Source organism: Grus americana, chromosome 1 (genome assembly GCF_028858705.1).
Source record: "Grus americana isolate bGruAme1 chromosome 1, bGruAme1.mat, whole genome shotgun sequence".
NCBI classification, from domain to species: domain Eukaryota; kingdom Metazoa; phylum Chordata; class Aves; order Gruiformes; family Gruidae; genus Grus; species Grus americana.
Window position 1 is genome coordinate 87,070,643 of NC_072852.1, and position 14,905 is coordinate 87,085,547.

At 47.1% G+C, this 14,905-nt stretch overlaps 1 protein-coding gene across 1 annotated transcript; it reads right to left on the minus strand.

Annotated features, from left to right (window-relative positions):
- Positions 1–1,770: 1,770 nt before the first annotated feature.
- CD4 (CD4 molecule) lies at positions 1,771–14,905 on the minus strand. Its single transcript, XM_054813350.1, has 10 exons — positions 14,658–14,905; positions 7,210–7,321; positions 5,773–5,928; positions 5,544–5,687; positions 5,079–5,354; positions 4,283–4,645; positions 3,922–4,164; positions 3,713–3,831; positions 3,406–3,473; positions 1,771–2,137 (listed from the first exon to the last, which is right to left on the minus strand). Exons 2-10 carry the CDS (start codon positions 7,268–7,270, stop codon positions 2,122–2,124), a joined length of 1,446 nt encoding a protein of 481 aa, XP_054669325.1. The 5' UTR covers positions 7,271–7,321; positions 14,658–14,905; the 3' UTR covers positions 1,771–2,121.

Consider the following 14,905-nt stretch of genomic DNA (forward strand, 5'->3'; position numbering starts at 1 on the left):
GCACAGCTGTGGGCAGCGCTTTCAGGCAGCACATGCTCTCCGAGCCACCACTGTGGGCATTCTCTGCTACCCATGCATTTCATCCCAGTTTGATGAACCCTGTGCTGGAGGCCAGGTAGGCCTATTAGCTTAGTCTTTTTTTGTCAGGCTGATGCTTTCACTGAAAAAGTCAAGGCTTGTGTTTTTTAGGTACAGAGGTGGTTGGTTCAGCTGCTAGAGCCTCAGGTGAGCATCTGAACTGCTGGAGATGGCTACAGTGCCGGAGCAGCTCATGATGTGTGCTGCTTTGTCCCACCTGGGGATCAGCTGGTACAGGATAATCCCTCTGCTCCGGGCACCCATGTGAGTGGGGAGAGGAGCAGACTTGGGCACTCAAGCAGTTATCTAAGGAGAAGGTCTGGACTGCAGGAGCAGGGGTTGGTTTTGGTTGAGGGGACTATGCCAAGCACTTTGTCATGATCGTTATGTTGACCACCACTGTGCTCATTTTCCCTCATACAGCTCCCAAAACTGACCTCTCCTTAAGCCCTGAAGATGCCTTGTTTAGCAGACTGTTGGACCTCAACCGGCTCCCAAATTACACTGGCAGTTCAGGGACAGGACAGGAGTAGGAGGAGCAACAGCATGCACCAGGATACGGACCAAGGCTTTTCCAAAATTAATGTAGTTTTGTGTGCACAAGCACAAGCTATGGGAAGGCAAATGGCATTAGCACGAGCCTTCATCACTCCTGTTTGTGTGAGGATGATGGTGGAGGAGCCGGCATGACCCTGATGGTGGCCCACACCTGCTGCCACAGCTGCCTGGGGCTGCATCCCCGCTCCAGGGGAGAGACGGGGTTGTGTGTGTGTGTGTGTGTGTGAAGATTTCCCCCAGCTCACAGGTGTTGTCTCTGCCGTTGTTGCCACCTGTCTTTCCTCTGTCAGTAACGGCACGATGCTGGTGTGACTGCTACAGAGAAACTCCCTTCTCCATCACTGGGCATCCTGGGGGGGGGTGTCTCCATCATGGGGAGCCCTTCCTACAGCCCCGTGCCCCTCTCTGCCTCTCCCCAGCAAGCCCAGCGCAGACGAACAAATCTGGACCGCAGCCAGTGACAGCTGTAGGACTTCAAGGACTTTTTGACCCACCACTAGCAGACAGTAGAATAACTTCTATAAACACAGGGCTTCTGTGTACATATTTTAACAGTATTTTTCTTTTAGGACATTCTTGCATGTCTGCAACACACTTTTACTTCCATCCTAAATTTCCTGGGCTTCACACTCCCATCTTGAGCCAACAAGGAGCTGTTTTCAGCGGTTTTCTCAGAAGCATCTCTTCTCTGCACTCTGCAGGTTTGCAAAGTCTGAGGCTGGTTTGTTCTCCTAGGAAATGACTTTGTCACCCCCCTCCCAAACTTACCTTCTAGGTCAACATTCACAACTTCTTCAGGCTCTAATCTCCAGAAGCTGTAATCCCACTGCTTGTGGTGGTTTTACTTGTGCATTGGTTTGTGGTGGGAGAGGTGAAGACTACAGTCTGAGGGATGGGGCTGGGGAGTGCACTGTAGGGTTCAGATTGCCCAGGAAAGGTAAATAAGGATGGACACATTTCACGGAGAGCAGAGGGCTGGCGTGTTAAGGAAGGCTTGTGCCAGTCAGGGAGGTGGGAGATAGAATCAGGATGCCACATCCTAGCAGGAAAGGGAGAAATGTGAATCTGAACCAGACAAGAGTGCCTCAGAAAAAAAATTTAGTCCAGCTTGCAAAAATCCCTAAACAACCCCAATGTAATTTATTGTAGCTCAGGCAGATAAAAGAAGCATATAAAATTGGTTCCACAAGAAGGTCAAATTAAGTACATGGGCAAAATACAAGCACATATATATATGTATATATATCTTCTATTCAGTGTCTCTCATTACAGAACTGAGGCTTAATCATAAGGTTTCTTGTCTTGTCCATCTGCTCCTAGCCAGACAACATCCCTCCATAGCATTAGACTGGGAGAATGATGAAGGAATAAAGAATTACATCAAAACAGGAGAAAGGGAGATGGATTCACAGAGCACTATGAGCTGGCAGGTGTTTAGGTACAGGCAGAGACTTCATCAGTCCTTCTGACTCCAGTGCTGCAATACTACTTATTCAGCCGGCTGCAAGAGAAGAGTACTGTGTGAGTACCGGTAGTGTAGAGGTGAAAGGCTTCACTTGGATACCAGCCAACCCCCCACTTTTTTGCTTAGTGTAGAGAATGACTGCCCGCCTCTGTAGCTGAGGCTGCAAATGGTTACTTGTGCATCCACGTGGCTGTGGTTTAGGTTTCAGTAATATGGAGCTGCTTACTTGGCCAAGAGAGTTAAAGAACAACTGTATCAGCACTTGTATTGCACAGATTTTGATGTAGTTGTATGGGCTTTGTCCCCTCCTTATGGGGATTATTTTTCAACCTTGATAAAAAGTAGGTGAAAACAAGGTGAATTCTTTGATGCACGAAATGCTAACCAATTCTGCTTATACATCCTAGCAATGAAGTAGTGTTTGCCAATAAACATTCTCACTGAATTCTCAGAGATGGTGGGAAAAAAAAAAAAAGGTGAAACTATCACAGTTTGCCACTGTCACCAGTGAAAATTAAGCAGAAGTCCAGTTCTATACCTGTACATTCACTGAACTTGATCATGCAATCATTTATACTGTCCTTAGCTCTCCACTTCCAGTGACAGAATAGCTGTCAGTGTTTCTCCACAGCTGCTTCTAATGCCTGATACCATGTAAGCTTAAAGACCTGGAAAAGGGCAGCATCCCTGCTGAGGAATCCTTGCTCCCATGAAAAGGACCAGGACATGATGGTGTATTTCATATCACTCAAGGTCTTTGGGAGAGGGCATGGTTCACAGTGCGCTGTGGTTTTCTCCTCTTTTTCCTTGCTCCCATGAGGTTATTGGCAATTTCCACAAATTGCAGTCCAGCACTGTGCTAGCAGAGCTGGAATCACATTATGGACATAATGGATTTTTAAAATTTGGGTTTCATCCTTGAGCTTGGTTGTGTGCCTTCCACCTTCACAACCTTGATATCCAAGTTCCAGATCCACTATGGAATCTATCAAAGGATGCTAGAGCTCCTGCTTGGGTTTGGCCAGCATTTCTCAACATCAAGGTAATTCATGTGAAACCCCTCTGCTCAAAAGTTTGCCGGGACAGTGCTACCATGGGTTTGGGACATAGCAGGAAATTCATTGAGCATAGATCATAACTCTTAAACATGATTTAACATTAGTAAGAGCTGAAAATGCTGAAATGCAGCTGTACTGTAGCACCAAACAGGCTCAGGCTCCATTTTTTCCCCACTTGACCATCCAGTTCCCCTGTCTCGAAATCAGAGTCTTTTGCCCATTCTAGATGCCCTCATTGCCACTTACTGTTGACACTGACATGTCTTGTTTTCCAGCAAGTATTGTCTTGCTTGTGCCATTCTTTTTGCCCGTTGCTGCCAGGAGAGAAAGGATAAATAAGAATTGGATATTTTTATGCTTCAAATGCTTTCCTCTGAAGTGGTAGCAAAGTATTGTCTGACATCTGCAGCCCATCAATCTCTAACCATTTGCTTTGAGTCTAAGGATTGACCCTTAATCTGTTCTGCTCTGCACTGAGGCAGAAAATCAGACTCCTCCTATGGTCTGGGGAGACTGTCACCTCTTCACCTTTCACTGGGACCAGGGCACTCACCCTTCTCCGCTGCCAACTTATACCATTGATGATGCACAGGCATGCAAGGCCAAACACCAACACACTGCCTCCAATAATTGCTCCAATTACCACATAGCTAGTCCAAACAGGAGCTTCCTCTATGGAAGAAGAAAAGTATTTAGAGACAAATACAAAGAGAATTTTAAGGTTTTTGCGTGGAGGCAGGGATGTGATGCTAATTTCCATACCCACGGGGTAATTAAGGCTGATCTTCCTGTCATTGTCTTCTATGAGGTGACAGTTCCACAGCCCTGCAGAACTAACATTCACCTCCAGCTTTGCTTCATGCTGCTTTGACTTCTTGACGTCCATCTGAGTCCCATTCACACGTTCCCAGCACAAGTGGGCGTTGGATGGGAGTGGACTAGAGACCTGGCAAATCAGGGTCATCTCGGCCCCTCTGGGGAGTGGCCCAACAGGGTTAGCTGAGACTGTAAAGGTAAAAAAGGACATGTGAGCAAGAGGTTGGGAAGATGGGTCCATCCATACTCTTGTGGCTTCCAGATTTCTGCAGCTCTTCATCTCTTAACCCACTTTTCTTTCTCTCACCTTTCATCACCACCAGCTCTGTCTTGCTCTGCACATATTTTCCATTGTACGCCAGTTGACACTGGTACTGACCAGAGTGGTCGAAACGGACTTTGGGGAGGTTCATTGCTATGGTGCTTTTAGGTTTGCTTTCAGGTATCTCAAACTGAAAGTGCCTGCTTTTTTTGGTCTCATGCTGCTCTCCCCGTGCTGTGACATTGAAATCAAGTAGCTCATAAGCGGTTGCACTTCCCTGTTGTTTCCAATTCAGCTGTCCTGTGAAACCTTCCTTCCATTTTATCTGCTGGAAGTTCAGCTGCCATGACAAGATGACAGTGCTATTAACAGTCGCATACTTTCTTTCCAAGGCTGGATGCTGAAAACCTGAATTCAGAAGAGACAAGGAATACAGAGGCAGGGAAAGCCATGGCTACACTTCCCCATGTCCACCCTTGAACTGGAGAGATGCATGCTGTGCTCAGTTGAAAGACAACTTGGAGAAAAGCCATGAGATACCCCAGGAAGGATAAACAGTTGTGTCTGAGAATAGGTTTAAAGAGCCAAAGGTCCCAAGCTCACCAGAGCTGAGAAGAACAGATCCCAAGGAGAGCGGGATCTTTTAGGGCAAATCTGGAAAGGAAAATGGGAGCAAGTGTGGGACAGAGCTCAGGCAGCAGAGCAATCCCCAAGCTGCAATGTTAGGAGCCCTGGGAAACTGACCCTGTAGCACCATTGCTTGGGATGCTGGAAAGTGAAAGCTCAGCTCATAAGCTGGTTCTCAAGTCTGTGTTTGAGTTGCATTTTTGTTGTCACATACCTAATACCTTTACATCAAAGGAGATGTTCTGATTAATCAATGGAGAGTCTGAATGAACATGACATATCCAGGTCCCGCTGTCCGTAGTCTCCAGTTGCTTTAACATCACTTTGTATTTTTCATGGGTCTTGTCTTGTGAGACTTTTGGTCTTACTATGTTATTACTACTGTTAAACAATGTGATTTTGAGATCGGGTAAAGGATGAGATGAATTTTGCATTACAGTCAGCTCAGGGACTTCATTTGGCAGGAAGTGCCCATCTGAAGAGATCGTCACTGTCAAGAGAAAAAGTGCAGCTAGTAAGTCAAGTCCTCTTCTTGTGAGAGAGGGACAAGTGTCACAGCAAAGAGAATACAGAGACTCTGTGCCCTGGAGATGGAGAATCCCCACAGAGATGTCTCTCCAAGCTCTACAGTATCCTCCTCCCTCACCTCCTCATAGATAAAAGCCCTCTAATCACTCACATTTAAAGACATGCAGTGAGATACTGACTGTGTGAGAGTCATATTCACAGGTGTAGATGCCAGCATCGGAGAGCCTTAGGTCCAACACCTTCAGGTGTTTAGTGTTGGGGTTGATTTCAGATCGATCAGTCATGGTGGCTTTGCCTTTTGAAAAAATAAGTTTAGCTAGGAGGGAAGAGGTTTCTCAGCCATATACTGGGGAGAAGGGGTGATGAAATGAAAGCCTTACCTTTCAAATGAGTACCTCTAAACAACCTTATAACAGCCTTGTAGTACTTCCAGGTCACATATGTGTGATGAGGTATGCCTCTGCAGTTCAGGATCACTGCCTGTCCTGCAACCCCAATCTGCAGTTCATTTTGCTGAGCCATAATGGGGATCAGACCTGAAAGTCAATACCCACCAAAAAAGGCATACATTCACTTTCTGAAGCGTGGGTCAGTGAATACTTCCCATCCCTCCAGAAAGATCCAGATATTTCTTCTCCCTTTCCCAGATATTGGGAAGATTAACCTCAATTTCTGAATTTTTCACTCCTATGTGACGGTAGAATAAGAAGGCTGTATAAAGTTGAAGAAATATTACGAGTGGTTTCTTGGAAGAACCACTTCATTTCCTTCACTGTAATGAGAATTTCTGCAGGAGACCATAAGAAGGAGATGGAGTTGCCAGAGGTACAATTGGGAATAAGGGGGTTGTGGTCTCCTGCCTCACTGCTGGTAAGCTCTCAGAGCTGCCTAACCTGCAGATGCCCCAGGTGACCCTAGTGCTGGAGAGCCACAGAAATGCAAAATAAAAAGTTTACATGAATTTAAGGGAGGGTTTTCCACAAGTTACATATTCCTCCAAGAGCATAGGTGATCTGCAACATTGCCAATACAGGTTTTCAATAATTACACATTGGACCACAGAAAATGATGAACTTGTCTTAAACTGTGAAATTATGAATGCTATTAATAAGATTTGGTATATTTTGCTTTGCTTTTGGTGCTAGGGTGCATAAAAGAATTCCAATCTTTCCTCTGCAACCAGAGGAATCACGGCTGAGTATCTGAGAAATGCAGGCTTGGCCTTATTCAGTTGTCTTCCTTTCTTGGAAAATGAACACTGAAAAGTCCACCAAATCTTATAACATTAGCAGTCAAACTGAGCAAGCCAGTAGCATCATACTTGTAAAGGCAAATCTGTGATGAGAAACACACACGTTTTTGCCCAGGCAGCTGGAGGCAGCGTGGAGGGCAGTATTTTCCACTCTCTGCTCAGTGTGTGCCCTGGGTCTCACAGGAACCCCCACTCCTGCACCTTTACGGGGCAGGTCCCCAAACCTGGTGATGCTCCAGACACCCTGGTTTCGACTGGCAGGCTCAGTGGGCAGGCTGGGAACAACCTGAGTCCCAAAGCTTGAGCTGTCTGTGCTGCCTCTGAAATAACAGGGCATGGATGTAGGGAGCCCCTCAGCTTCTAGCCCCTCTGTCCTAATCTGCAGGGGTGGGCCAGACAAGGTAAGAAGGCAGCTGTCACAGCTGCATTGCTGGAAGGAGCCTGCTCTAAGCCCTGTGAGTTATATTATATGGCAAATCATGAGGAGCCTAAAACCACCCCAAATATTGTGAGGCTTGTGGAAAGGCCATAAGAACTGGGAGGGTTCGCTGAGCCAAGGACTCACCCAGATGCAGAACCAAGACGACAGCAAGCATGTTGCTCACCACTGTGCCACATAATTCCATCGCTGTGGGAACGCTCCTCCCTGCTGCAGACCGCAGGGATGGAAATGCTGCCTGGAAGACCCAAATGCTCTGTTAATAATGGTTGATTTTTAGACCTTGGTGGATGGGGCCCATGTTCCCAGACAGTACCCACCATCCTTCAGTGCAGCAAAGTGGAAACTCATTGGTAAACTCACCTGAGCCCTGTGTTTCAGCAAAAAATCCAGCTGCAGTGTTCCCCCTAGAGTTTGGTAAGCATTTTGTTTTACTCATCCCTAGGTTTCTGGCATTCATCGGACTGCAGGTGTTTATATTGCCAAGAGTTCTGTGCTTTTTTACTTCTCTGTGGTGGGTTATCATTGCTCTTGCAGCGATTAAGGCTAAACATACAGGGCTGCGTTAGCAAAAGCACAGCCAGCAGGCTGAGCGAAGCAGTTATTTCCCTCTATTTGGCACACTTGAGATCTCATCTGGAGTATAGGATCCAGTTTTGTGCCCCCAGTACAAGACGGATGCCAACAAACTGGACACAGTCCAATGGAGGGCTACTGGGACGGTGAGGAGGCTGGAGCACGTGGTATACGGGGAGAGACAGAAAGCTGGGTTTGGCAGAAAGAAGAGAGCCAAGGTGGGATCTAAATTCAGTCTTCCATTATCTAAAAGGTATTACCTAGAAGAAGGAGCCGCATTCTTCTCAGAGGTGTACAGGAGAAGAACAGGAGGTAGCAGCCATAGGTTGCAGCAAGGAACTGTTGACTAGATATAAGGAGCCCAGCTGTGAGCAAGAGGTTGGACTGGAGACCTCCAAGGGTCCTTTGCCATCTAAATATTTCTGTGTGATTTTGTGATTCTATGATTAAGGCCATCTTTAGACTTTTATTAATACTTTTCTTCAGTTTGTTTTTGTCTCCTTACCTTAAAAATCTCGATAACTACCAAGTCTGATGTTGTGGAAAGACTTGCTTGAATTCTTAGGACTAGTCAACAAAAAGTCTGCAGGGAAGGGAGGAATGAGGTCATAAAGAATATGCATTGATGGTATGTGGTGGGTTGACCCTGGCTGGGGGCCAGGTGCCCACCAGAGCCGCTCTATCACTCCCCTCTTCAGTAAGGCAGGGAGGGGAGAAAGGAGGATGGAAAAAACAACCCCAAACTCATGGGTCGAGATAAAGGCAATTTAACGTAGCTAAAGCAAAAAGCCGCGCATAGAAGCAAAGCAAAAAGCAAAAGATTATTATCTACTTCCCATCAGCAGGTGATGTCCAGCCACTTCCTGGGAAGCAAGTTTTCAGTATGTGTACCCCTTACTCCAGAAGACAAACATTGTAAAAAAAACCAACGAATGCCCCCGCCCTGTTCCTCCCCCTATTCTCAGTTTCTTATTGCTGAGCAGATGTCACATGGTATGGAATATCCCTTTGGTCAGTTTGGGTCAGCTGTCCTAGCTGTGTCCCCTCCCAAGATCTTGCCTACCCCCAGCCTGCTGCTGAGGGGGGAAAAGAAATGTTGGAAAGACAGCCTTGATGTGTGCTGGCACTGCTCAGTAGTAGCCAAAACTTGTGTGTTATCAACAGTTTGCTAGCTACCAATACACAGCACAGCACCATGAGGGCTGCTGTGGGGAGAATTAACTCCATCTCAGCTAGACCCAATACATGGTAACAAAACTTTACGTGGGAACTGGGAGATAACTATTGTGTTAAGGAGAATTATCAAATTAGATGAAGTATCTGACTGTAGCAGAGACCAAGGCTGGTATCAACTGCAGCTGGGTGGGCTGACAAGGTGAAGGGGACCGTGGCTGCTGGTGTGAGGAGACTACCGAGCTCTCCATCCCTAAACCAAGGCATATATCACAAAAAGCAAGCCAAGCAGGTTAACCGATCTGGGGACCGAGCAAAACCAGTGAGGCAACCTCACCTCTCCAAAAGCAGGCACTCCTCATGCCAAGGCGCCCTTGGGGCGGACCTTTCCTGTTGCTTATATAAGGTGTCAGCCCTGAAAGGACTCGTCCCTGGCAGGCATCCACCATCCCTCAGACAGAGGCCTCCAAGGGGCCTCTTGCGGCTGAAGTGGCTGAGCCAAGAGGGGCCAGGGAGCCAGCGGGTGAGGCACTGGTGCAGCTCAGAAGCATCCCACCTCCAAGCTCTGGTCAGGATGAGGCAAAGGTTGGGGGATGTCAGGTCTGTGAAGGGGAGCTGGAGAGTGCTGTGTGAACACTGACAGCATAGAGACAGGACAGAAAAGGTTTTATGGGCATAGCTTAACTTGTAAGGCAGGAAGGGCAAAGCTGGAAACGCTTCTAGAAACATGCATAAGATGAGGCAGAGTGCTAGGGCTGCAAAGTGTGGCAAAGTAGTGTAAAGAGGAGGAGTATGGAGTCATCAGGAACAGGAGAACTCAGGGAGCGTGGGGAGCTGTACAGAAACCCTGGGCTTCATCTAAAGCAAGAGAGGCTTCATTTAAGCCGACACAGCACCTGACTGCTGACATATAAAGTAAGAGCTTTTTAAAACAAAGACATGAAAATCCAACAAATATAGATGAGCATATTATGTGGGCTGAAGAATCCAAACCACAAAAACTCCGTGTCCTCAAGTGAAAGGTCAGGCAGAAGCTGACAAAGCTTAAGAGACAAGCAGTGGGAAGCAAGCTGAACAAACCAAATCCTGTTTTAATGGAATTTGGGAAAACACTGTGGATGCTACCAATGGAGAAAATCAGATATCAGAAGTAGAACTGATAAGTAGTGGGGTCATGGAGGAGAGATCCAAGCCCAAGGAGATCTGGATCCCTAACAAAAATATTCACACCATTTTTCAGAGAAGTCAGGAAGATAGCTGGTGGGATGGTCACTCAGCTCTAGCAGATAATAGAAACCTCCTGTCACAGGTAGCATGATAGACTGAAGGCTGGAGTCATAATGGGATTGAACTCAAAAGAAATGCAGGAATAATTTTATACCATATTTATTTGTATAATGTACAATATTAAATATAATATATTCTATTAGAGGATAATTTAATATTGAAATTAATTTAAATGATCAGAGCACATGAAACTATCAAAGAGTAGATGAAAACATCAACACTACATTTACATGGAGATCAGGTCAGCATGACCAACAATCTGACAGCTAGACAGATGTACGCATGTACACATATGAAAAATACAGGTGCAAGAGCAAGGCGGCAGCCATGTGCACCATCAGAAGAGACATAGATGGCAAAGGCACAGCCAGAGAAAATTTGTGGCTTGCCTCGTGCAAAGCAAAAAACCCATCCCAGACCCAGTGAATATTTGCATGAGCTGTTTTGTACAGAAACAGTAAAACAAAGGAGCCAGTGTGTGTGATTCGAGATCACTTCTAACAAGATGCAGTAGCAGCAATCAAGCAGTTTGCTGGGGTACGCTACAGAATAAGGAAAGGGGCAACAACAAAGCATCTGTATGCATCTCACTCTGAAGAAACATCTATAACTAAGAACTGGCATAGGGCCCTGGGTAAGATCCATTCCTGAAACAACAGAAGAAACCTTGTCTCCGCTGTGAACACTCTCATCACCTGTCCTAGTGGGACCAGCAGGAAAAGTCAGCCCCCACTGTAAAGTGCTATCTACAAATTAACAGGGTCAGTGCTGGGTTTCGAATATTTTAAGTCATTAAACTTTATATAAAACCTGAAGGTAATGGAACAGGTAAAAACTAATGAAATTGCTGAGTCACACATCATCATTTTGTTTTGGCTGGGAATCTCTATTTTCTTGGTAATCTTATGGCTTCAGTTTGTTCTTCACCTTCTTGCTACCTGGCTATTGAGTGAAAGCACATAACCAGAGCACCGTGGGACCGGTGAACTGCTGACCTTGCCCAGTTTGGTAGATGCAGATTAATGCACCTTTGTTTTTCTGTTTCTTCTCATGGTTTCACGTGTTCTGCATCCCTACTGCATTCACACTAATCTTCGTATTTCTGTGGCAGATCTCTAGAATATCATGTTTACCACCTACATGTCACAAGTCAGTGGGGAAAACGGGTTGCCTTCAGCTACCGTTTCTTTCACACATTTTCCCTCTCCCTGTTTATCGCTACTTCTCATGCATGCCACTTCCTATTTTCCCCTATCTCCTCCTGTATCCCTCCAGGTCTGATCATAGGCAATGCTGCTCTGGAGTTTACAGATCTCGGTGAGCAAGACTCTGCTATGATAACTGAGCAAGCCGCTCTCATTAGCGAGTGCCTGTAGCAGACCCACAGCCTCCTTACAGGCAGCCCAGCTGTGTCTTATGGTGGTACTCATAAATTAAGTGGTGTCAGGGAATGTCCCCAGGCACTGGAACACACTCATCAGTCCTGTTAAATTGCTAGAACATTTCCTGACACATTTTTGGCCCAGGACAACTCTTGCTCTCCCAAGCAACTCCCGGGATGCATTTAGGTGTTAGCAGGGGCCAGGGACCACTCCCATTAGGCGGCTGGCATGTAGCCAGTTCATTTTGGAGGTTAAGTGGGTTTAATAGCCCAGACCATCTCATGCCAGTTGGCCTCCATGCCGGAAACAGCCCAGCCATACTTGATTTATTAGCACGTCTAGCAACAGAGGAGCAGGGCTCCCTCCCAAGTGAACATTGATTTCCATTTCATTTTAACTTCCCCCTCTTATTAAACTGGTTTAATTTCCTTCTTGACTTCTTTTAATAATCCCTGCCTCTCTGAGGGATAGGAAAAGGAGAGATGAGGTAGCGAGTGGTCTTGCTCCGAAGAATGATGCCTGCAAGACCAAGACTGGCCTGGAGAACATCTGCTTGGGAGAGGGGCTGTCAGCCCTTCGCTCCCTCCAGCACCAAGCCCTCGTGGGTGATGGCTGCAGAGAGCTCTCCCCCAGGCTGGTACCAACATGACAGCGGAGGAAACTGAAATAAAAAAAACCCACCAAAAACCCCAAAAACTCAGAAACCGCTCCTGATGCAGAGTAGGCCATCTCCCTCTGTCACTGTGTTCCTGTGCTTCTTTCATGCAGTGTGGTTTTCTTATTTTCTTCTCTTCTTCTTGCTTGTGGCTGTGCTTTTGATCTGACAGCAGCTCGCACTGCCGGGGTGCGGCGGGGGGGCCTCCCAGCCATCCATCCGCACAAGGGCTCCACACCTCAGCCTCTGCTGCCGCACTTGCATTTCCCCTTGTGGTAGCTGTCGGGCGAGAGCTGAGAGATGCAGCTGCCTCTTGTCCCTGCACATCAGTTTGGCTTGGCTTTGGGGTTACAGTTGCTCAGTAAGGATCTCCTCTCTTTTTCTCAAGTTTAAAACATCTAAAGTAAAGCTGATCTGGCTCTTTTACTGAGTAGTGGTTTCTTTGAAATTACTTGTTAACATTAAAGCAAAGGTATGTGAGCAGCAGGCAGGGGTAGAAGACCAGTAAAAGTAGCCAGCAGAGAGCAAAGAGACGATAGCAGTGAAGGTAATTTCATGGGCCCCACTGTCCCCCTAAGCCCCAGAGCATAAACAGCCCCAGATGCCATGCAGACACAGACCAGACTGGCTGACCCTGCCTCGATTTCCCCTTGAGCACCTCTGGCCGTTCTTCTGAGAGCAGCTGCCACTCCTCAGAGCTGCTGCGAGAGGGAGGTGCTGGAGCGGGGTCCGCGGGGCTGGGCAGGTGAAGGCTGCCAATCCCCCCAGAGAGAGAGGTCCCATCATCAGGATGAGGCAGGGTGACGAGGCCACCATGTCAGCACCGGCTGAGCTCTCTTCAGCCATAAAGCCCTCCCGGCCTAGATGTGTGCCTGGACACGTGGAGGCCACGAGAAGCAGCTCCATCTCTGCAGCCCGGGCTGCTCCCTACAGCCTCTAACCCCTCCATCAGCCTAAGGGGAAGCCAAGACCTGCCTTTGCCTCACAGGCATTTCAGCACTTGCTTTCTGAGCTTTCCCCCCCCCTTCTTTCCTCCTAACCCTCCTCTTTTTGGCTCTGCAAACTCTCTTTCATCCTCCAGTTCGCAACTGCAGCCCCGGGGTGACTTTCTAAAGCCAGTGGAGGCTGTGACTAGCAAAGGCACTGAGATGCCCTCCAAAGGCAGGTCCTCCATCACCCTCCCAAGCCATGTGCATGCTTGGGATGACATTCAGGTATCATTAACGCAGCTGCCAAAATAGGAACAGCAAGATCTTACCATGCTGTTTACTTGATGTGCAGCCCAGACGGGAAAAGGATCTATATACATATTGATAAGGTCAGCACAACAAAATGGCGTATATCTGCCATTTTTCAGAGCAAAAATGCATCCCTTCTTAATTTTTCCCTGGTGAATACAAGGTATCCGTGCAAGGCTGTGGCAGATTGGGTGGGCACCATCCCCAGGCACCTGAGAACCACGAATGGGAATGGGACGGATGCTCAATTTAGATGAGGCAAGCCCTGCCGTACTGCAGGCAGCATTGGCAGCCATGTTTGTGAAACACTGGGGAGGATAAAGGAAAAGTCTGTGAATTGATTTGAGGCTAACATGCACCAGGGACTTAAGAGGACTGTTCAGTTTATAGTGGAGAACATTAAGTAGTAACCTGGGCTCAACCTTAATGCACCCTGTAGAGGAATATCTGAGGTGGCTGACAAAGGTTGAGGAGGATACACCACCTGAAAGTTGAAAAATTCAACCAGAAATGAAACTCCTGTTTTCAACAGTGTGGCAGCCCATGGAAGGGTAAGGCAAGTCTCTTTTCTGGTGTCCTTAAATTGAAAGGATCCCTCTTTCTCCAAGAAATCCTGCTCGCTCAGCCCTGAGCTAGTGGATCAGGCTGCATCGGCAGCCGGTGTCAGGCAGTGAGCCAGTCAGCCTGGATTAGCAGAACAGAGCCCTCCAGTCTCAGCACGTACAGATGTAAGCAGACGTCCCTAGTTAGCTAGAGACCGGCATCTTCTTATTTTTCAGGCTTTTTTTAGATTAAAGTTACCCTTCCTGGAGGGCACGTGGAGAATGTGATAGCAAGTGGCAGCTGGTGGAGGGCTGCTCCCCAGTGCATTTCCAGCCCTTGGGGATATACAGTCACCAGTGACTGGCCCTCATATTGGACATTTTTCCCTATACATGGGTTTAAAAGATCTGTGAGATCCCCAGGCTCCGAGACAAGTTGAGCTTTTCGTAGCTCCCGTTTTGTTGCCCCTTTCAGGGAAAAAATCCAGGGAGAAAAACACTTCTTAGTTAAAACTAAAAGACTTCTGAGAATTGCACAGCCAGAAGTATTATCAAGTCAAAGGTTCAAGATGGTTTTACATCAGACCTTTAAGTGGGGCAAAACCAATCCATTCGTGGCAAAACAGCAATGCGTGTGGAAAAGTAAAGTTCGTAACATTAAAAAAACCGAAAACAGATTGGCCTCTTTTCTCAGAGAAAGAAAGAAAGAAAGTTTCCTTACCTCTTTTCCTTCTTCTCTGCCTCTGTGTTTCTGTCTCCTTGTGTTTGTCACCTGCCGTAATTGATCTCACCCAGCTACAGCTGAAACAAAAGAACGAAGTCGATGTTCAGAAAGCAGCTCAACAGACGTTGGCCTTGATGTCTCCTCCTCTCCAGCCAGACCGTCAGTTGATTTCAACTCTGAGTGTGAACAGAAATGGAGACCATAACGGAAGGCGATGTATTACGGCACCTGGGGAGAATGAGTGT

Excerpts from the sequence above, each read along its gene's own strand:
- CD4 (XM_054813350.1), bottom strand. The coding sequence starts at position 7,270 with ATGGAATTATGTGGCACAGTGGTGAGCAACATGCTTGCTGTCGTCTTG. Across the intron at positions 5,929-7,209 it reads CGTCTTGGTTCTGCATCTGG|GTCTGATCCCCATTATGGCT; the intron begins GTGAGTCCTTGG and ends ATTGACTTTCAG. Across the intron at positions 5,688-5,772 it reads TAGAGGTACTCATTTGAAAG|GCAAAGCCACCATGACTGAT; the intron begins GTAAGGCTTTCA and ends TTTTTTCAAAAG.